General features: G+C 39.5%; 1 protein-coding gene across 3 annotated transcripts in view; it reads left to right on the forward strand.

Moving 5' to 3' along the window:
- Nucleotides 1–22,172, forward strand: part of ADGRL1 (adhesion G protein-coupled receptor L1) — a 584,175-nt gene that overhangs the window by 462,642 nt on the left and 99,361 nt on the right. For 2 of the 3 annotated variants that reach the window (XM_089661220.1, XM_089661218.1), the window contains exon 5: nucleotides 18,502–19,320. In XM_089661220.1, coding sequence (XP_089517346.1) covers nucleotides 18,502–19,320 — 819 coding nt within the window. Of the gene's footprint in view, nucleotides 1–3,584; nucleotides 3,695–18,501; nucleotides 19,321–22,172 lie in introns of those variants that run through there. The other variant, XM_089661221.1, reaches the window with a different exon arrangement.

Here is a 22,172-nt window from a genome sequence, read left to right on the forward strand (position 1 = left end):
CTTTTTTTTTGGCAGGTTCTAATTCAAGACTTCACAGAGTATAAAAAAAAAAGGCAAAATCCATGGCATATTCTCATATGTATATACATAACAAGTCCCCATAACAAAGAGCTGAATTACAATGGCATTAGTCTTTCCCGTAATGGCTTCCTGAGTAGTTTCCATGGCATGTTCACTGATGTATGAATACCCCGGCAAAGCAACGTATTGCAATGCATTGCACACACGCGGACACATGAGGTGAATATTCACATGAATTTTAATAGAATCTCAGTGATTTATAGACACATGACCTGTAGTTCTGCTTAGAAGACACACATATCATATTGTTGTGCACCCACATATTGCTCTGAACATGTTTCAATATGTTAATAGACTGACAAGTCTCCACAGTGCTCTGCAGGCCTTGCCTTTTGGCACAAGGCTGTTCGCTCCATTTTATGTGGAACCTTGTGGAGAGACCAGGTGATCTCTGTGATTTTAATGGTTTAACCCTCTGATTTCCCTTCCAGGTTCAGCTCATTAATATAACACTTCTATCCCCAGGATGTTCCGCCAAGGCTGTCGCGCTCTGTCTATTTCTCCCTTTACCTATCTCTCAATCTTTGCAGTCTCTTTCTGTCGCTTCAGTTGCCTCTATCTTTTGCTGTATATCTCTTATAATATACATTATACGCTCTCATCTTTTAATCAGAATGACATATGTTAGTTTTTTTCTAAGTAAGATTTTTGCTTTGCCTTTCTCTCTTTCTGTCTTTGCTTGTCTTCATCTCTCAATATATTTCTTTGCCCCGGAGTTATCAGATGGTGGTACGGTTTAGCACTCCATAATTCCTATTTCTATGGGTGTGAGATAAGGACTGCTAAACCTTAGCACCTTTTGCTAAATCTCTACCTATTTTACATTCACTGCCTGTGTTTGCTTGTCTATAAATATCAATATTAACTTTTACATTGCAGATTCCTTGAGTGTATCTCTCCCTAAATCTTGCACGGTCATATTCACCTTCCCCCATTCTTCATCCCCTTACCACTAATGTCCTCTTTTCCATCTTCCCTTTTTTTCATTTACAGAGCCCAGGAATCTGTGGACTGATTTTCCTACCTTTGCATTTCAGAATCCCTTCTACTCCTTCCCATTTAGTCCTTATAATAATCACTTGTCCCTTGCCACTGCTTTCCATTCAATTCCACACCTTTCCATCTTTTTTTCTCTCCTTCCTCTTTCATCCTCATTATGTTCCCTTTTATCTGCTTGCCCTTTCAAGTATCCTCTTCCTTCCTTTCAATCCCTTCTTCCCCAACTATCCAGTTTTTCTTTTTCTCACACCACCTTCCATTCTTCACCATTTCCACGCCTTTATTTTCCATCCACTCCCATTTCTGTTGGTTCCTTTCACTTGTCTTTAAATTCCTTTACCCTCTAGCTTCCTTTCCATATCCAATACCCCTTCTAGCCCAATTAAACATATTTCTTTACTTACACTTTCTATCTTCTGCTTTCTAGTCCTCATTCATTCCATTCCACTCTATCTAGGTTCCTCACCATTCCCTTATCTTTCTTTCCATTCCTTCTCTATTAACCAACATCCTTTTTCCTTTCACTTCTATCCTATTCCTATTATATTCTTCACTGTCCCTTATTTGATTTCTTCCACTTACCATCTATTCCCCACCATTCATTTCCTTTTCCTTTTTAATCCATCTATATTCACCACCTTGTTTCCTTTGCTTTTCCTTTTCATTCTTTCTCTTTTTACCACCGTCCCTTCTCCTTTCCATTCAACTCCTTTTCCATTCACCACCATCCTTTAACCTTTCCTATTCACTCCTTCTTCACTCCATCTCCATTCACCACCACCTCTCCTCCTTTCCCTTCCCTTTCATCTCCATTCACCACCATCCCTCCTCCTTTCCTTTGTTCATCATCTACACTCACCCCAACACCTTCTCATTTAACTTTTACTTCTTCTGAATTCAATATCATACATTTTCCTTCATTTTCCTTTCACTCATTCTCCATTCACCACTATCTCTTCCCCTTTACTTTCCAGTTCCTTTACATTCACCATTATCCCTTCTTCTTTCTTTTATAATCGAGCTCTATTTACCAGGAACCATCATACTTCTACATTTCTCCTCCACTCCTCTCCATTCACCATGATGCGTTCTTCTTTCTGGTCCACTCCTTCTCTTTTCACCACTATACATTCTCCTTTTCCTTCTACTTCCTCTCCATTTACTGTCTTCTCTTTTCTACTCTATCTACATTCACTGAAATTCCTTTGCCTTTACCTTCCACTTTATCTCTAATCATCACCATCTTGTCTTCTCTCCCTTTCTGGTTTACATGATCCCCTCTCTTCTCCCTTATGTTCCATCTCCATTCAAACCTATACCTTCTCCTTTCTTTTCAGTCCAACTCCCTTCACCACCATCTCTTCTACTTTCCCTTCCACTCCATTACTATTCACAACCACCCCTTCTCCTTTCCCTTTTGCTTCCTGTCTCCTCTCACCATCTTTCAAACTCCTTTTCCTTCCACTCTACCTCCATTCATCACTATCCCTTCTCCTCTCCCTTGCACCTCATCTGCCTTTATTACCATTTTTTTTCTCTTCCACTCCATTTACATTCACTGATATCTCCTTTGTCACCTCCTATCTTCTCACCCTCTCTTATCTTATCTTCTCTTCTTTTTTCTTTGCTCCCTGTATATTCGCTACCATTCCCTTTCCCTTCCACTTTATACTCTTTCTGTTCCATTCATATATCCCAGTTTTGTAATTATCAGTCACTGTATATCTAGCATTTGTATACACTACACTGATCCCACATGATCACCCATCTACCCGTGCCCAATATGAATTATTGCATTGTTCCAACAAAATATTATTGCCATACTGCTTTTATCATGCTTTATTTGTGATTGGCTAGTGCTGCCCAATACCCACCTCAATCTTGTGTCCTTAAAAGGTCTTGCAATGAGATCCAAGTTTCATTCTTCACATTCAGTCATGGATTTCATCTCATGTAAACCTCTTGCTCTCTTCACAACACACTACCCATCTTGGTCACCATCACTTGCTCCTTCTCTGTCTTTCATAAACTATCTTATGCCATCCGCACCCCCCGTTCCCCAAACCCAATTCCATTCCTCTCTGCCCACCTCTCTCTCTTTACAGGACCTTCCACTGGAAGCCACGATTCTCTCCCCCGCCCCTACATCACACAATGGGTATATAGAATTGGGCTTGTCTTGTGTGGTGGGGGATGTGGGGTGGAGGGAGGGGAAGAATTCGTAATACCTTAAAGTGGAGGGGAGGGAAGGTTTGGTAATGACACTCATGAATATCTTTCTCTCCTTTTTCCTATCTTCTTTTTCATTTGATATTTTTCTCTCTCTTTCTTTTCTGATGCGTGAATAGAAGTGGAGCAAAAAGGTAATTTTCATTAGTCCCTTCCTGTTACCCTCACGGTGACTCGTTAATTCCGCCCATAATTAATGTCAGAATCCTAACTTTTCCTTTTCTCTCCACCTCCCCTCCTCCTCTGTTCCCCCTCGCTGACCCTATTACCCTCTAATCCCTTTCGCTTTTTAAGGATTACAAGAGCTGGAGTTTTATGTGAAACAGTGAACAAAAAAAAAATCCTGAAAGACTCCACAACATGGAAAGAGGAAGGATTTAGCAATGTAAAGGGTTAGGCCTGTATGGTAGGATTAAAGTTTTGTTAAGAGGAAGGTTAGAAGGTGCATCATGGGAGATCAGCTATTATTTTATTTCTTTTCTTTTTTCTTTTTTTAAGTACTGTAAGATTAAGAGATACATGAAAGTCTCTTACATGTATATCTAGAACTAACAAGTAGGCTAGAGCACTGTAGTTTATCGGGGAAATTATCAGTAACTATAACAGTAACTATTATTGTAGGTTCAAGGAATAAATGGCAAAGGTGCAGCCATTTTGTTTTTATTTCTCAAGGTCAGTGGTGACCAGTCAGCCCTCTCAAGGAGGCATTAGGTCTCCAGCAGAGAAAGAGTCAGCGAAGCGATAATCTGCTTCATATTTTAAACAGCTCAGCTACAGTTAGCAGGATTCAATAAGATAAAAAGTGCAATACTCTGCAACCTCCAGCCAACCTTCATTCCTCACTGCCCTCCTCTTATCCTGTCATGTTTCCATAGCAACCTTCAGAAACCTGGCCTACCTCAATTATTCCCATCAGCTTTTCCCCTACTTTCTCACTCTCGTCCCTCTGCTCAGTCTCGTTCTCTCTCTCTCTCTCTTTCCCACTCGTTGTGTCACTCTCCTACTTAATTTAATTATATATATTTATTTATTTTGTTCTTTTTATCTGTTCTCCCTCCTTACCCCCCCTTTTTTTTAAGGAAGGGAACTCCCTTACCCTCACAACATCTGCTTCTGTCAGGGAAAGGGCCTAAAGGCATCGCAGCAGCAGCATCACCTTATGTAAATGTACATGCTGTCTCTATGACAAAGTGGCACGACGGTGGAGGCAAAATATGCAGCTGTGTGGTAGCGTGCACGCCTGTTGATTTATACACAAATGGGCTTATTTAATATGACCGGGCCTTTGCTCGTTGCGACCAATCAGACTCCACTTTCAAAGCTTAGATTTCAAATTCCAAAGTGGAACCTGATTTATTGATATAGATGACAGAGATCCGTATTCCCTTGGCTTCCATTTTCATAAATCAAGCTCTCGTTGCCTCATGTATAAAACAAAAATGTGCTGCTCATAGTAACCGATGAGATTTCACCTTTCCTTTTGTGCATTATAAAATTGGTGGCTATGGGCAACAGAGATGCTTCACGATTCTTTTTATACATGAAGCCATAAAAGAGGCAGCAACGTTCTGTAGCTCCAGCCGGGCCAATCAGAAACAAACTTTCATATGGTTTAGAAGGAGCAGACTGGTGAAAGCTGGTCTCTGTGTGGTGGCTGTGGGATTTTCACTGCTGTTTGTGCCGTGTTATTAAATATCTACAAATCTCATATGGGGAATATGACAGATACAAATGTAGATAATATTTGGCCATAGTACATTTTCAGATGGTCTAGCTGCTCTCGGAGGATTTGAGAACAGGATTCTGGGGAAGGGGGAGGTTGGTGGTGTTCGCTGATAACACACAGCACCCTGTGGAGATGATTAACCTCTCATCTGTCTGCTCTGTGCCGCACTCTGATTACTAACGCCATTAATCTGGTCTCTCCTTCCGCCTGTGCCCAGACCTGTGTATTGATATATAAAAACGGACGGCGGGAGCTTTCTCTGTGGGTGGAACTATTAAGACATGAAATTTTCTCTCATTGCTGCATATAATCTTTCTATATAGAGCCTAATATTGATTCTCTACCTCATGAGTTCTCTTGGTATAACCTCTATGTCACCCTGACGTTCCGTATACCTATCCTAGAATTTTGTGTTATTTAAAGTAGTAAGACCCTTCATTTCCCTGAACATTTTCCATCCACTCTTACTGTGACGCCATATATCCACTTCTTCTGGTAATTCATGAAGGCCCTTACCTATAACTCCTTGGGATCCTTACCTAAACCTCCTTTAGACCGTTACCTATAACTCCTAGGGACCCTTACCTAAACCTCCTTGAGACCCTTACCTATAACTCCTTGGGACCCTTACCTAAACCTCCTTGATACCCTTACCTATAACTCCTTGGGACCCTTACCTAAACCTCCTTGATACCCTTACCTATAACTCCTTGGGACCCTTACCTATACCTCCTTGAGACCCTTACCTATAACTCCTTGAGACCCTTACCTATAACTCCTTGGGACCCTTACCTAAACCTCCTTGAGGTCCTTATCTATAACTCCTTGGGACCCTTACCTAAACCTCCTTGAGACCCTTACCTATAACTCCTTGAGACCCTTACCTATAACTCCTTGAGACCCTTACCTAAACCTCCTTGAGACCCTTACCTAAACCTCCTTGAGACCCTTACCTATAACTCCTTGGGACCCTTACCTAAACCTCCTTGAGACCCTTACCTATAACTCCTTGGGACCCTTACCTAAACCTCCTTGAGACCCTTACCTATAACTTCTTGAGACCCTTACCTATACCTCCTCTGTTAAATAACTCTTTATACTGTGTTGTATATAGCTGTGTATATAGCCTTCCTCTCCCTTTTACCTATGACCTGTACCTAAGGTTCTTCGTGCCAGGTCATACAGACTCCGCTCTTCAAATTTTTTCTCTCATGTCACTTTCCCTTTCATGTTATTAATTCTAAATTTCCTTCTGTAACTTCATATATATTATTTATGTAATCTTCCTATCAAACTATATAACCCTTTCTTCTAACTCTTTTTATTAGTTTTGCTACAACCCCTCCTACTATTTCTTAGAACCTATCTCTGTAACTTTCTATTAGTCCATATAAAGGGTTCTATCTATAGATCCTCTTGTTATTGCCCCAAAACCTCCTTTCTTTGTATTTCCTTCCATGACTCATATAGCTTTTCTGTGCTATTTCATTTGATCTCTTTGCCTATGACTCCTTTATTGATTCCATAAAACCTTTTTGTCTGTAGATCCTCATATTTTTCCTAATGTCCTCCTATTCCTAACCTGTATAATTTATTACCTATAGCACACCTGACTACCCATCATAACCCCTCTATTTGTGACTCCCTTTATTATTTCATGATACCATTCTGTCTGTAGATTGTTCTATTTCCCCGTTATCTCCTCCTATTTACAACTTTCCCTATAGCACATCTTACAACCCCTTTTAACCCCTTTATTACTCCATAAAAGCTTTCTGTCTGTGGATCCTCCTATTTCTCCATACCTCCTCCTTTTTCTAATTTGTATAACCTTTCCCTATAGCACACCTTACTACCCCTTATAACCCCTTTATTACTCCATAAAAGCTTTCTGTTTGTAGATCCTCCTATTTCTCCGTACCTCCTCCTTTTCCTAACTAACTTTTATAACTTTTCCCTATAGCACACCTTACTACCCCTCCTAACCCCTCAGTCTGTGACTCCCTTTATTAAACTATGAAACCTTTCTGTCTTTAGACCCTTCTATTTCTCTGTATGTCCTCCTATTTCTAATCTGTATAACTTTTCCCTATAGCATACCTTACTACCCTTCATAACCTCTCTATCCAGAACTCCCTTTGTTACTCCATAAAACCTTTTAGTCTTTAGATCCTCCTATTTGTCCATATCTCCTCCGATTCCTAACCTGTATAACTTTTCCCTATAGCACACCTACCCCTCATAATCCATTTATCTGTGACTCCCTTTATTACTCCATAAATCCTTTGTGTCTATAGGTCCTCCTATTACTCCCTGTAACTTCGTTTGTCTGTATTTCCTCCTAAGTGCCCTTATAACATTTCCTTGTAGCAAAACTTATCACTCCATAAACCCCTCTGTCTCTAACTCACTCTGTTATTCCATATGACTCCTACTTGTAACTCATCATTTCATTTCATATAACCTCTCCCCTCCCTGTAATTACCCCTGTATTTCCATGTAGACTCTCCTCCTAATTAACCGTTTTCATATAGCCTATCTCTGCAGATCTGGCTGCCTGATTAGACCCTTTTAGTCCAGCTGTTTAGTGCTTTCCTTCCTATAATTCCCATTTGATTCCATATAAGCATCTACCTCTCATATAGGTATTTCTTACATTCCCTTCTGCTTGTTTCACTGTATTAAGGGAGGTACAGACTCCACCAGTCTCCACCCAACATTTCATGAATTGGTGACAAAATTGTCTTTACATTGTAGGCTTTTGTCACGTCTAACGGCTTCCTTTGTGAGCAGGCGGATTCCACACCACCGTACAACACGCACTATCTCTGACTTCACTCTTCTCCCTACAGGTGTCTGAAATTAACCTTTCTTTCTGCGTTGCTGTGTAAGCTGTTTAACTGATTTAAAACCTGTTACAAGAACACCCTTATAGAAACATCTTACAGCCAGGTCGATCCCGTTATTATAAGGGAACTCCGGTTACAAGGACACCCCTTTCAAAAATTGCATTCTGTCACCTTGTGCCAATTGGCTAATCAATACAAAGATGTCTGTGCAGCAAAATTTCTTGGGTTCCTCCTAGAGTGGGTACAATGAACTTCAGCTATAAAGGACTTTGATTTTTTTCATGGTGAGGTCACTAAAAATAGGCAACAATGTTTTCTGTTTTTTTTTTCTTTATTGTGTAGGCATTAGGTACCTTGGTTTTCTCTTAGTGAGATCAGATCAAAAAAATTATAAATAGTGATATACCTTAATTTCGTCCCATGTGGTCAATTTGAGGCTATCAGCAAATTCCCTTGACTTTGATCCCTTGTTTGGTCTTCATTGACCTTGACTTGTTCTCTGAGGTTAGACAAATGCTTTCTTAGGTGTTTAAAGGAAGGATAGGTAGGGGTAGCATATAATATATATAAACCCATATGTTGTCTAGCCTGGTCCCCTCTTCTCTAGAGGACCCTAAAGCAGAATTTCTTGAGAACTGGCCTCAAGCTTCTCCAACAGTTAAGGTTTTCTGAATTATAAAAAAAATGGTGGGTTAACCACTGCCCAGGTAGGCACATTCATCATGGATGTTCCTTTCAGGAGATCCATAGATTATTCATTATTGGGTAAATTTGATGACTGCTTTGACATCTTCTGCCCTAGACTATGGAGCCTGTGTTAGGTTTGTAATGTCATGTATGAGGAAAAGGCATGCGGTATTCGAGTTTGCTTGTACATTTCTATTGATAACAGTCCATTTGCACAAAAGCCAATGGATTAAATCATTAATTTAAAATGGAAGCACAATATTTTCCCAAAATGTGCTTAATAGGCTGCCTGTGGAAACAACAACTGTCCCATAAAACATATATATTGATGGGGTGTTCTTATAACGGGAAGATTGCTTATCAAAAGGGACATGTTGGAGCTGTAAGTTTTCTTTTAAAGGGGCTTGTTCTTATAACATGGGTGGACTTGTATCTTTGATGTTGCACAAGTTAGAGACCAAAGGAAGATAGTTTACAATTAGCAATATATTTGCTACCATATATAATATGTTTCCTATAGTGATCCTAGAACAGTGTCAAAGAAGAAACATATTCAACAGCTTTAGTCTTGAGGAAGAATCTGAACCTCTGCTTGGTCTTCACACCTCTCCATGGCCTCATTTGAGGATTCCTACACAGACTCAGCAATGTCAGCTCATCTGAGAGCCCCTTTCCTCTATTACCAGTCAAATGGACCTTTGCAGGTGTTTCTAGAGACAATCCATAAGCTGGTAGTTTACATGGCAATGTGATCCAGAGAATTCTCAGCCTGTAAGCAGTAAAGATCTGGCAGGAGATCAGATACTTCTCACCCACAACCAACAAAGGTTTGAGTAGAACTTTGCTTTAAATGGAAAAGGCAGGCACATAAAGCACAATTTAGGACAATATTGTAATGAGTAGGATCACACATTTATAGGGGGGATTTTATTTATAGCAAAAGAATGTGAAAAAGTGTGTGTATAGCTACAGGAACCCATAAATATAGTGAAGTGTAGATGTAGAGATACTGCAGAGGGTAGAGTTACAGAGAGTTCTATAGTGAGCTGTGGATTTAATGGGTTTTGATTTACTAAAGGTAAATAGGCTGTTCACTTTGCAAGGCAAGTTTCACATTGCAAGGAAGGAAATTTTGCCCCTAAGCTTAGTGAATGTGCTGAAATTTCGCTTTGCGGAGAATAACTAACCGCTTGCAAGGAAACTTAAAAAAAACTGCATTTTTGGTTGTACATGATTTACATGATTGCTTGTAAATGGAAGTCAACAGAACTTTACTACATGCACTCTGGGGAAAATTCCCTTGCAAAGTGCAACTTCCCTTGCAAAGTGAAAAGTCTATTTGCCTAACCCCACAGTTAAACTGAAGATTCGGAAACACATTATAGTTATAGAAAATTAGATCATCTAAAATATACTTACAGAAAGTTACATATTTAACCATAGATTCAGAGTTACAGTATTGTTGCAGATGGTTATATAGTGAGCCAAAGATGTTTTTGTGCTTGTTAGTGAGCCATAGATATATATGTAGTTACATAAACAGTGAGCCAGGGAGTTATGTTATAGTTACAGAGAGTTATAAAATAGCCATAGATTCAAAATTACAGTCATAGAAATATAGTAACACTGTTACAGAGAATGCAACATATTTAGAGGTAAACTATAGTAGCAGAGATTATATTGAGCCATAGATCCACTACAGTATAGTTACATAGAGTGGCATAGTAAGTTATAGATTCAGACTGCTATTATTGTTATATAAAGTTATATAGTCAGTTATAGATATTCTTTGAAAAACAGAGAATTACATATTGAGCCATAGATATACTACAGCATAGATCAAAGAAAGACATACTGTAGTAAGCCATGTATTCAGAATTGTATAGAATTATACTAGACATCTGCTATAGTATAGTTTAGAGATCAGAAAATTACATACTGAGCCATAGACACAGAACCACAATATAGGTACAGAATAGTAAATAGTGAGACATGAGCTGGATTTACTAAAGGCAAATAGACTGTGCACTTTGCAATTGCAGCTGCTCCAGAGCTTAGTAAATGAGGGGAGGCTCTGCTGTCTGCTATTATCCAATCATATGCAAGCAAAAATATTGTTTTTTTTTTTTTGCATGTCATTGGATCTTCTTTGCAAAGTGAAGATGGGTTACAAAGTGAGGAAGAGATTCAAAGAGTTACAGTACATATACTGAGAGTTATCGTGAGGAACATTTAGGCTCCATGTACACTGGCTTAAAAACTCCTCCTAGAGGAGTTTAACGTTTTGCCTGTAGAAGCAACTAATGTTATCCTATGTGTCCATGCACATTAGGTAGTCAAGAGGTGTAATTTTAAGCTCAGCATTTAGAGGCAGTCTGTTTTGCGTTTTTTAGAGCATTTTTAGAGCAGAAAAAATGCTAAACGCTCCTAAACACTAGGACAAAAAACACTGCATGGAGCCTCACAGACAGTTGCAACGCGTCAGTTTTGCAGAGCTGATACTGTGGTATAATTATAATATATCTTTCAGCCATAGTTGTGGCAGGTAGGCCTTTACAAACTGGCCATAGACTTAGGTGATGGCAAGGCATGGGGCATGATCTGACTATTGATACCAGTATAAACATAAATGCATGGATAGCCCAAGCATTTTTATTTCTGCCTCAGTGTGAAATAATGGAGCATTAATCCAGATCATTTGTTTCCTGCTGGTAAAATAGGCAGCCAGCAGTCTCAGTGTTTTACACAAGATCAATGTGCCAAATCGGGGAGACTCTTGGTATATTTATGGCTAGCTTTCAATTAGTTACAGGCAATGAAGCTACACAGGGTTATAGTGAGGTATAGTTTCTATAAGGTACAGGTCAGACCCGGGTGTTTATGATTATCGAGGTAGATTTGAGACATTTTTTAGTAGATCATCTTATTCAGAATTGTAACAATTTAAAGTGGAAGTTTGTATAGTGAATTAGTAAAAAAGGGCCATTTCTCACAGCACCAAGTGATACCAAAATTTCAAATTTTAATAAATAAAAAAAAGTCAGCTGTGACCTTCCATCGCCATCCCTACAGTTTGTATATATCACCCCCAAAGATTTATAATGAGGTATGGCTGAAAAGAGTTGTGAGATCTACTTAAATAGAAGTACATATCTCTGTCTGACCTGTCAAAGTATTTTCAATGCAGTTCCGTCAGTCTTGTAATTCTCACATCTCTCACAATAGTCAGGAAGATGACACCACAATTTCCTGGTTCATCTTTACAGCTTCTTGTGTCATCTACTTGCTCATTGAACAATGAATCAGTAGGGTGATGATGTTGGTTCATGGTCCTTTGAGGCTGCATACAATGAGGGGATACATTAAGCTCCAAAGCTGAATCTGAAAGTTGGGTTGTATCCTGCTTGGGTAGCAAAGATACTGTATATAAATCAAAAGAGAGGCTGAACTAATTTAGAAATACTTTGGCAGGTAAATCAGTTTACATATATGTACTTAAACAGTGTATTACGCTGCTCTACTGTAACCTAAGCTGTCTATGCACAAGGCAGTTGTGTTGTTCTGCAGTTATCCCTGGCTTTTAATGGCCCAATGTGCAGTAGATGTAACTCAACGAGACAATGGGGAAGGTCACACAAGAGCCCCATATATAAGGCTATGTGGCCCTGGAGTGATCATGCCTTTCTTCCTGATTGCAAGATATCCGAGCAAATAATTACTGAGTGGAAAAGTCATACATGCACTGATTAATGGAGGCTTGTGTATAAAAATAACCCAACACTCTGCTACTGATCATCTGCCCATTCACTCCCAACTACAGGTTCTGGCTCACCAAGCGGTCCATCATCTGCGTGAAGAATAAATTGTAAAGAGGAGAAAGGAAGCTGCAATCGGAATTAAAAGCCGCTATTAAAAGTTTATTCATGTATCGGATGCAGAGGCAAAATACCTGAACCTCTACCCTCTAACATGTTCCACTCAAACAATGAGCTTTTTTGTAGCGTCTACTCTACAAATAACCTCATTGCTTGAGTAGACTACATTAGAAGGCTGAGATTCAGGTGATTTGTGGTTTCCTTTCTGATCTTTGATGATTATTGGGATAGCTTGCCTAGAATATTCATACATACACCCTTAAAGTGTATGTAAACCCATACAATGAACTTCTCTTAATTGCTCCCTTTTGGTCTGTTAATTATACCATTGGAAGTCTATAGTCATATCTGTTTGATAAGTGTAAAAAATATCTGTTGATCGCTCCAGGAGTCCAGTGCTGTCTTGTGGACTCTGCTGTCTTAACTCCAGCAGTGTTATCAGCCCTATCCAGTTCTTTTGGACTATAGAAACCCTCAACCCCCCCATGAAATTTGGAGAAGAATCTGTGCTCAATAATCCTAACATAGTGCCTGTCTTAGGGTGACAACCCTGCTCCTCCATAGATACAGCACAATGAGCCTTGTCATCCTAGGACAGGAAATGTGTTGAAAGATCACCAGGTTAAAAAAAGGGAAAAAAAATCAATGCAGGCACCATATCTAAGGACTGGTAAACTGCAATATTAAAATTTTGGTTCTTGGGTTTATACACACTTTAAGTATATGATTCAAATAAATCAACTGACAGCTGCTTCAGAAACCTTTGTGTATTAATGGTTGTACTCCTTCACCCACCCTTTTTGTCAGCCAGATCTACATAGGTATTCCCAACACTATTGGCATAGGTGTATCATGAGAAAGTATTAAAAAATGAGGCAAGGGGAGTGAGGAGACAAGGGCAAATGAAATGGGGAATTGGGTAGTGGTGGAAAATTCTTTTAGGAATGAACTACATTCCACCCAGGAAGTCTGACAAGTAAAGTTAAGTGAATCTAAATAGTATAGTGGCATCTACAGACAAGCAGAACAGATGCAGGCTAGGTGTGTAAAATTGAATTGGCCCACTGTGTACACCAATGTTAGAACTTTCAGTGACGGCTCTGTTGATGCCAGAAGCACACTGCACTGCTGCTGTGGCTTTAGGCCCTGTGGCCTGAAGGCCGCAAGACCTGCTATTTACAAGGATTGGTTCATTTTTGCTGAATTTTACAAATCTAGCCTTTCTATCTCATACCTGCTTTAACAATTCATTTAGAACCAACTTCAAAGTCTAGGTGCACTTTCAGGTAGCTGCATACAGTTTAAAGGAGAAGCTGATGGGTATGATCACCCCCTGGTTTCTAATGTCTCTTGTGGCCTCCAGTAGAAGTATTTTATATTGACATTCCCAGTTCTACCCAAGTTGGAGTTTCATTCCCCCTTCTGCCTTTCTCCCTCCTCACAAAAGAAAGAGCGAGATAACTTTGTAATGGCTGCAGTTGGTGGGTGGAGCGTAGAACATTGGTTCATACATTTTGCTGTTGGAGTTCTAGAAATATGTATATAAGATTCTAGTGGGTGATGCATTCCACCAGCAGCTGCCCAGAACTAAAACATCAGTTTTTGTTGTTTTATCCTTAAACCAAAAAAATTGTATAGCTTTCTGTCCCAGCTGGTGGGGACATTCACAGCAAAGGAAGGATGATGCAGACATGATGTCTTGATGTCTGTCGAAAATGTGCAGAGTCTTCAGTCTTTTCTTGGGACAAGAATGTAAATGTTTTCTAAGTAGGAAGAAGCACAAAATGATCAGTGGGGCAGAGGCCATCCTTTCAGATGCAATTTTAGAAATTTTAAAGATAGGCTGAAGACGGGCAGTTACAGAAGTCTGGGCAGGAGATAATGAAGATTGCATTAGGATTTTAGAACCAGCCAGCAAGAAAAAAAAAGAAAAGGAGCTTTTAGCTTTGTCACAAAGGTATAAGTTTTACTAACAGCCTTAAAGTGCTGTACAAAATCAAAGTAGGCCAGTGTCTCTAGCGAGGAGTTTTAAAGGTTGAGCTTTACATTAATGATGGGAAGAAAGTGAATGATCTTATTAAAGTAAAACTCCAGTCTAAACAAAACCCTTTAGAGCATGTCTAATAACCTACAATTTGTCTCGGTTTCAGACATTAGAAGGGCTGCCGATATTTGAATTGTCAGAATAATTTTGTTTGTGCAAGTCGTGCCTTAAGATCATTGGGAGTCTGAGGAGCCATGCTGTGACTTTACCCGCCTCCATCATTAGCAGCTATGACATGCTGAGGAGGAGGTGTGGCCCACACAGATAGGATTATGGGGACCTCCTAAAGAATAAGTTGTTTATCACATAAGTTGTTTATCACACAGTTGTTTTTATTTCTCAGAAATTGCAGTACTGTTATGTTAGGGATGGGGATGCTTATCCAATTATTGAGTGATTTAATTATAATTGATTGTGCAAGCATTTTCCATCTAATGTATATTTTCTCTTTCTTTTTTGGATAGTTTTTAAGGAAGCTTCTGGGCTTTGTTTCTATATGTTCATGTTGGCTGTTGGTTTGTGTTGCCCCCGAAGCCTCTTTTCTAAATAAAAATAGGATTCTTGCACAAAGAGGACACCAGAGTTGAGCTGTATCTAAAGCCATCAGAAATAAAGAAGGCTTCTTGAAAATGCAAATAGAGGTTGAAAAACTTCCTTTGAAGGTACACCTAGACATGGTTGGAATGGGTCACAAACCCATGTGAGGTACCTGTACAAACATCTGGAAGAGTCTTTTTGAGGAAACAGTAATCAGGCAGGTTAGAAAACCTTATCTGAATGCTGTGTTACCCCAAAATATCTGCATGTCTCCCTATTCCCTTTTGCATAGGCTAAAAGGGGGCAGTCAGTCAAAGTGTTTATCCATGTTTAGTCACCTCTGGAAGACTCAGGTGCCTAATGGTGGTTGGATATTGTCTTCTAGTGTCTATGTAAACCTTAAAGGATGTCTAAACCCAAGAATCAAAATACAGTGTAATATAGTGTAGCTTGCCAGTCCTTAAATATGGTGGATGCATTCATTTTCATTTTTCAGGCTAAGAACATTTTTAGCAAGTACAGAAAATACTTTCAGCCAGTTCTCGAAGAACCAGACATAATTCACTGAGTAGGTGGCTCTCTCGGCCACCTCTTGCCTGACCTCCCTCAATTTTTCAATCAGGTGGAAAATTGTTAGCTGAGCAGCAGCTTCATACAATCAGATGCAGCTGCTATTCAGGTAAGATACAGTGGGATGAGTAAGTATAGCCACCTTATGATAGGAAGTGTCTTATCTGTAGGATTGCCATGTGAAGTAAAGGACAAAACATGTTAAAAAAAACCTAATGTAGATATCACATATAATGACTGGTAAGCTTCAGTATATTATTATATTTTGTGTGTGTGTGTGTTGGGGGGTGAGAGGCTTAGATATGCTTTAAATGGGGTTTTAAGTCCTAGATATTAGTGCAGAATGCTGTACATTGCCTAAATGTAGCACCAAATCAGCTCCAGATGCCTAAATGTAGTGCCAAAGTCATAACAGAAAGTATATTTGTTTAGATTTCTATCCAGTGACCTACCAGTGGTCATCATTACCTGGATTACAGAAAGATAGTATGGGAAGCATATGCAAACATGTCTTGGGCAGTCTTGTAGCTCTTTTTTCATCATGGGGTCTATTAATAATTTTCTTTAAATGATTCACACAACTTTAACCCAAGATTCATGCATTTTAATTGGATTAAATTTAATCTTGTGTAACAAATATTATAAATAGACCCTCATTTATGTTGAGCAATTAGACCTATAAATAGTATGAAAATGGGATGTGAAAAAAAGATTTCATTTCATATAATTAAACAAGACTAGCATATAGTTTAAGTCCTTTATTGTCCCATAGACAGTATGAAGTAAATTCAGAAGAGAGCCTAATATAACTGTAGACCTCTGGTGTGCGAGTTGTATTTGACTCCTAATTTTTGTGTAGGTGGTAAGGGCAAATTAAATGTTAATAGACAGTTACAGGAGGGCTGGAGAATCTACCAGACCCTGCAGAAGCCATTAAGCCTAATCCATAAGCCACCAGGCATTTTCAACAGCCAGGGCAGCTATGCTTCCACTGACAATACAAGAGACTTTAATTGTGGGTCCAGTTAAAATGTTCTAGGCGTATTGGCATCCTGGCTTCTGGAATTTGTCCAGCCTTGCATTAGAGAATATAATAATAAGTAAGGCCTATGACAGTCTTGGCATACTCTGGAATATATTTCAAAAACAGTATATCTAAATGTAATGTAATACTTGTTAGACAGTACTTTAAAAGGTGAATCCAGAGACTGCGTCAGTAAGTGCCTATTTAAATCCATGTGACTTTACAATTTCTGAATTGCTGCTTTTTAATCTGACTCCAGCCCCAGAGAAAGCTCAAAGTTCTGCCTGTTCCGACCAAAGTTAACCCCATTACCTTGACAGAGCAGAGGCAACCATTTTGTCAATTTCAAGCCATATGCCACTGATTGCGGACTTTATTTAAAAGCTGCAGCATGTGTGGGATGAACAAATGGCTGCTGCTGCTATGTGCCAGTAATGGGCATACACAAAAATTCTTTTAAATTGGGTCTTAAATTAATCAAGCCGTCCTATTATGGGGAAAAACATTTTGAAACTAAATTTATTCTGTTATATGGGGTGTTCTTTTAATGGGTTCCCTTCTATAAAGGGCACATTGGCACAACAGGATGTTCCTATAATTTGGATATATGTTTTCTGCAAGGGTTTCTTTAACTTAATCAATATTTCCGTCCAGCAGGACAGCGGATGCCAATCTCATTTACCCACAGTGCAACTCAGCAGGTTTCTTTCTTGCGTCTCGCACCTCACGGCTGTTTAATCAGCTCCCCTCTAACCCAATTAGCTTTCAGGATCCCAGCCTGAGCAGCAACAGAGATCCTCAGTGGGGGGAGGTCAACCACCCATGGCCAATGATTGGCTGAAAGAGTGCTATGTGACCTAAGAGGTTTTTCTCTCTCCCTCCCCTAGCAGCGATGCCATGGCAATACAAAATGTTGTTTTTCTCTTATTACGGGATGTGGAAGATATCAGTTATGAAATGGAGGAGGGGGGAGAGAGATGCTTATGATTTTGAAGACATTGACAGAAAAAGTTTCCATAGGAGTAGCTAGATAGGGAAAGGGAATGTTTTGAGATCAGAGGTTGTTCAAACACTTTAATGGGCCTGGAGCGACAGTAGAATAGTACACTGAGCTTATACATGGAAGAGGTAGACAATAAAGTCTTGAAAGAGAAAAGATGTTAGAAAAAAATAACACCTCACAGCAATGGCTACTTTTTTTCTATTTGTGAATGAATATGAGAAATAGAGTATGGAGGCATGTTTATTGGAGAAATCATGTAAGAAGTGAGACAAGAAAGTAATCTAGTGGTCAGACTTACTGGGGCAGGAAGGTGTAGAGTATGGGATGGCTTCAAGATTAGGAGACAGTTTTCTTTTCTGATTCTCTCTCTTAATCTTCTCCCTTGTCATACCCTTCTCACTCCCCCAGACTCATCCTCCTATGATCACAGGTTAATATTGGGGGCGTAGAAAGTATACACAGCTCATTGCAATTGTTTCTTTCTCTCCCCCTCCCCTACCTACCCCTGTTTCTTTTCCTCCTTTCAATCCTGTTTCTCTTCTCTGTTCATCTCCTTCCCACTGTCACTTCTTCTCTTGCTTGTTCATTCTTTTCATATTAATTTCCTGTTTCTCATCAATCAATTATATTTTACACAATCAATTTACTTGTTTTATTAAATGCCATTCATGCTTACCTTGGACGTTTCTGTCTTTGATTTTTTTTGTCCATCATTTTTGTACATTTCTTGACTTACCTCAAACTTTTTTTCTTAACCTTTTTGTCTTTGTTTTTGTGTACTTTATCTATGGTTCATTTATTCTCCCCACTATCATCTGCTATTTTCCTTTCTCCCCCCCCCCCCTCTGTCCTGTCCCACCTTTTCCCTTCCTTACAGTTTTCGTCTGCCCGGGAATGCTGCAGGAGATTCTAGAGCCCACTTCCACCCATGAGTCTGACCATCAATCAGGAGCATGGTGTCGAGATCCTCTGCAAGCTGGTGAACGACTCTATGTCATGCCATGGATTCCCTACCGTACAGACACCTTAACAGAGTATGCATCCTGGGAGGACTATGCTGCTGGACGTCATACTACTACATACCGTCTACCAAGTCGGGTGGATGGCACAGGTTTTGTGGTGTACGATGGGGCTGCTTTTTATAACAAGGAACGTACACGCAATATTGTCAAATATGACCTTAGGACACGGATCAAGAGTGGAGAGGCAATTATATCCACTGCCAACTATCACGATACTTCGCCCTACAGGTGGGGTGGAAAAACTGACATAGACCTGGCTGTGGATGAGAATGGGTTATGGGTTATCTATGCTACAGAAGGAAATAGCGGGAGGCTAGTGGTGACCCAGCTTAACCCATATACTCTCCGTTTTGAGGGAACATGGGAAACGACTTATGATAAGCGTTCCGCATCAAATGCATTCATGGCATGCGGTGTCCTTTATGTGCTGAGATCAGTGTATGCAGATGATGATAATGAGTCAGCAGGTAACCGACTGGAGTATGCCTTTAACACACATCGCAACAGGGAAGAGCCACTGGGGATCAATGGAGCTAATGGATTGGATTTTCCAAACCCTTACCAGTATGTTTCATCTGTGGACTACAACCCAAGAGATGGGCAGTTATATGTCTGGAACAACTATTTTTTGGTCCGCTATGCATTGAGGTTTGGTCCTCCTGACCCAGCAGAGGGTAAGTTGTGAAATTTACTGTCAATAAAAATGTTATAAAATTAAATAATGAGTACTCATTATATATTGAAGATGAAACAAATTGACCAAGGGTCTTTAAAAGTTTAAGTCCATGACTACTAGAACAGACTAATAATTAGGTATAACAATCAAGCTCAGTAAATGTCTACTCTTAAAGTAAGCCCATCATAGAGTCAACATATGTAGTTTTATGTAAAACACATATTGCAACTTTGCTATATGTCGCATTATTTTTTCTTTAAGCTCCATTGGTATTGAGCTGTGGTCGCCATTTTTTCATCACCCTTAACTTTTCATTGAACCTGTAATAAAAATGGTATAAAAGGGCATTTTACTGTTTGATTTATTTAACATACACTTTTAAGATGCAAAATGTGTCTTTATTGTAACATAAAAGGTAATTTTTGAGTTGCAAAAGTATTTATCTTTTTCAGGACTAGCCAACTTTCCATCTTGCTTAACATGTTGCAATGAGGCTAAAAAGTTCTCAGAACACAGAGGGAGAGATTTACTTAAACTGAAGCATGCGAAATCTGGTGCGGCTCTGCATGGAAACCAATCAGCTTCAAGGTTTAATTGTCAAAGCTTAATTGAACAGAGCTGCACCTGATTCCGAGTGCTCCAGGTTTAGTAAATTTCCCCCAGAATGTTTTTCATGTGTGTTGTGTCTCCCACATGGCTTCTGGCAAACCCAAATCTGGATTTAATAAAGATTATTTTTTAGCATTGGCTATCCTCTTATCACAGTTGCATAAAGCCCAACTTTGCGGATCTTCCAGGTTATATGTGTCCAAAAGATGCTTTCGCTGATCTTACAAATGCACACCCCCCAAAAAAAAAAAAGGAAACACAGCCTGACAAACTTATCCTTTTACCATGGTTCAGCAAACCCCATTAAAAGAGACAGCACTATTCCTCTCCTGAGGCATGTGCATATTTTGTTATTGCAGCTCTAAAATATATAAAGACCAAAGAGAACAATAAAATGCAATAACTGTTTAAAAATAGTTTGTATAGTAACTGGTGTCATAAAACGTGAATACTGCATTCAACTGGAACTTGGTGCTTGTGCAGTCAAAAATGAGAAGAATGCACACTCACCAGAGCGCATAATAAAATGCGCATTTGTATGTAAATAGCCTGATGTCATCGAAGGTCATCCAGGTCTGGACAGGAGTGGAGTAGAATCCCTCACTGAATGTGCCTGGGTCCTGTAGCATCTGGTGTATGGTGGAAGGATAACAGAGGTCCCTTTAAGGAATGGACAGGTCAGCTCACCAGGTGTATAGAAATCCCACTGTGGGTCCTGGGAATCTGCTAAGTAATCCTCCCCAGGGGAGTTTAAAGCAGAGAAAACGCCAGTGTAGTATAGTAAGGTAGTTTATTGAGTATAAAGCACGCAGAAGGTAGCAGTTATCCAGGTGAAAAATGTATATATCAGTGTAACTTGGACTAACCGTCCTGGGTGGATTGACGATCCACCCAGACGACGTGCGTGCTGCACGAAACGCATAGGAGGAGTCAATAACGCCGTGACGTCACGCCGCCGGAGCAACCTGGAGCTCCGGCGGCCATCTTTTTGCCAGGACAGTTAGTCCAAGTTACACTGATATATACATTTTTCACCTGGATACCTGCTACCTTCTGGATGCTTTATACTCAATAAACTACCTTACTATACTACACTATGGAGTTTTCTCTGCTTTAAACTCCCCTGGGGAGGATTACTTTGCAGATTCCCAGGACCCACAGTGGGATTTCTATACACCTGGTGAGCTGACCTGTCCATTCCTTAAAGGGACCTCTGTTATCCTTCCACCATACACCAGATGCTACAGGACCTAGGCACATTCAGTGAGGGATTCTACTCCACTCCTGTCCAGACCTGGATGACCTTCGATGACATCAGGATATTTACATACAAATGTGCATTTTATTATGCACTCTGGTGAGTGTGCATTCTTCTCATTTTTGACTGCACAAGCACCAAGTTCCAGTTGAATTCAGGATTCACGATTTATGACACCAGTTACTATACAAACTATTTTTAAACAGTTATTGAATTTTATTGTTCTCTTTGGTCTTTATATATTTTAGCGCTGCACTATACTACAATTTGTCTGTTTGAGGTTTTATTGGTTACCTGAGTGCTTAGCAGCTTTTGGTGTGCTCGCAATTATATATTATTTGTTTACATATTTTGTTATTTCTGAAGTAAAGGAGAGGTTCATAGAGATTCAAAACAGAACTTCAAAAGAATCTAGCATTCTGTAGTTGAAATACAGTATGTAGTATGTAAACTAGATATAGTCCCAGGTGTCAGCTTCTTGTATGTATGAGCCAAAGGTGATAACTCAACTGCTGAACTGTCAATGGTACTATAAATCAGCCCACAACATTAGGGAGAGGTCCACATATATAAAGCATGGAAAACAATGATGTGAATATAATTCTTATAAAGAAGATACTGAATGCCAACTCTAAAGTCCAAACAAGGAGATTTCAGAACTGAACACTTGTCCAAGAGTAACCTTAAAGATATTTACAAGCCAGTGTTATGAGCCTCACATCCAAATTTGGAATCACAGTTGACAATATTGAGGCTTGGCACACATTTCAGCCTTCTTCAAAGTATTTCCATGTAAATCATAGTTACTGAATAGAAAGATAAATGAGTCCGCCTTTTGTAAAATAACACCAGCACATTATACTGATAATCTGTGTATCTCTCATATACTTGAATCACTGTTTGTCATGTGAGAAATCTTTCAAATTGCTTTTGAATCAGAGTAATAGAGATCCCAGCTGGAAAAAATAAAGAGGATTCCATTT

This window comes from Staurois parvus, unplaced genomic scaffold (assembly GCF_062004578.1).
Source record: "Staurois parvus isolate SC_StPar_1 unplaced genomic scaffold, SC_StPar_1.0 ptg001328l, whole genome shotgun sequence".
NCBI classification, from domain to species: domain Eukaryota; kingdom Metazoa; phylum Chordata; class Amphibia; order Anura; family Ranidae; genus Staurois; species Staurois parvus.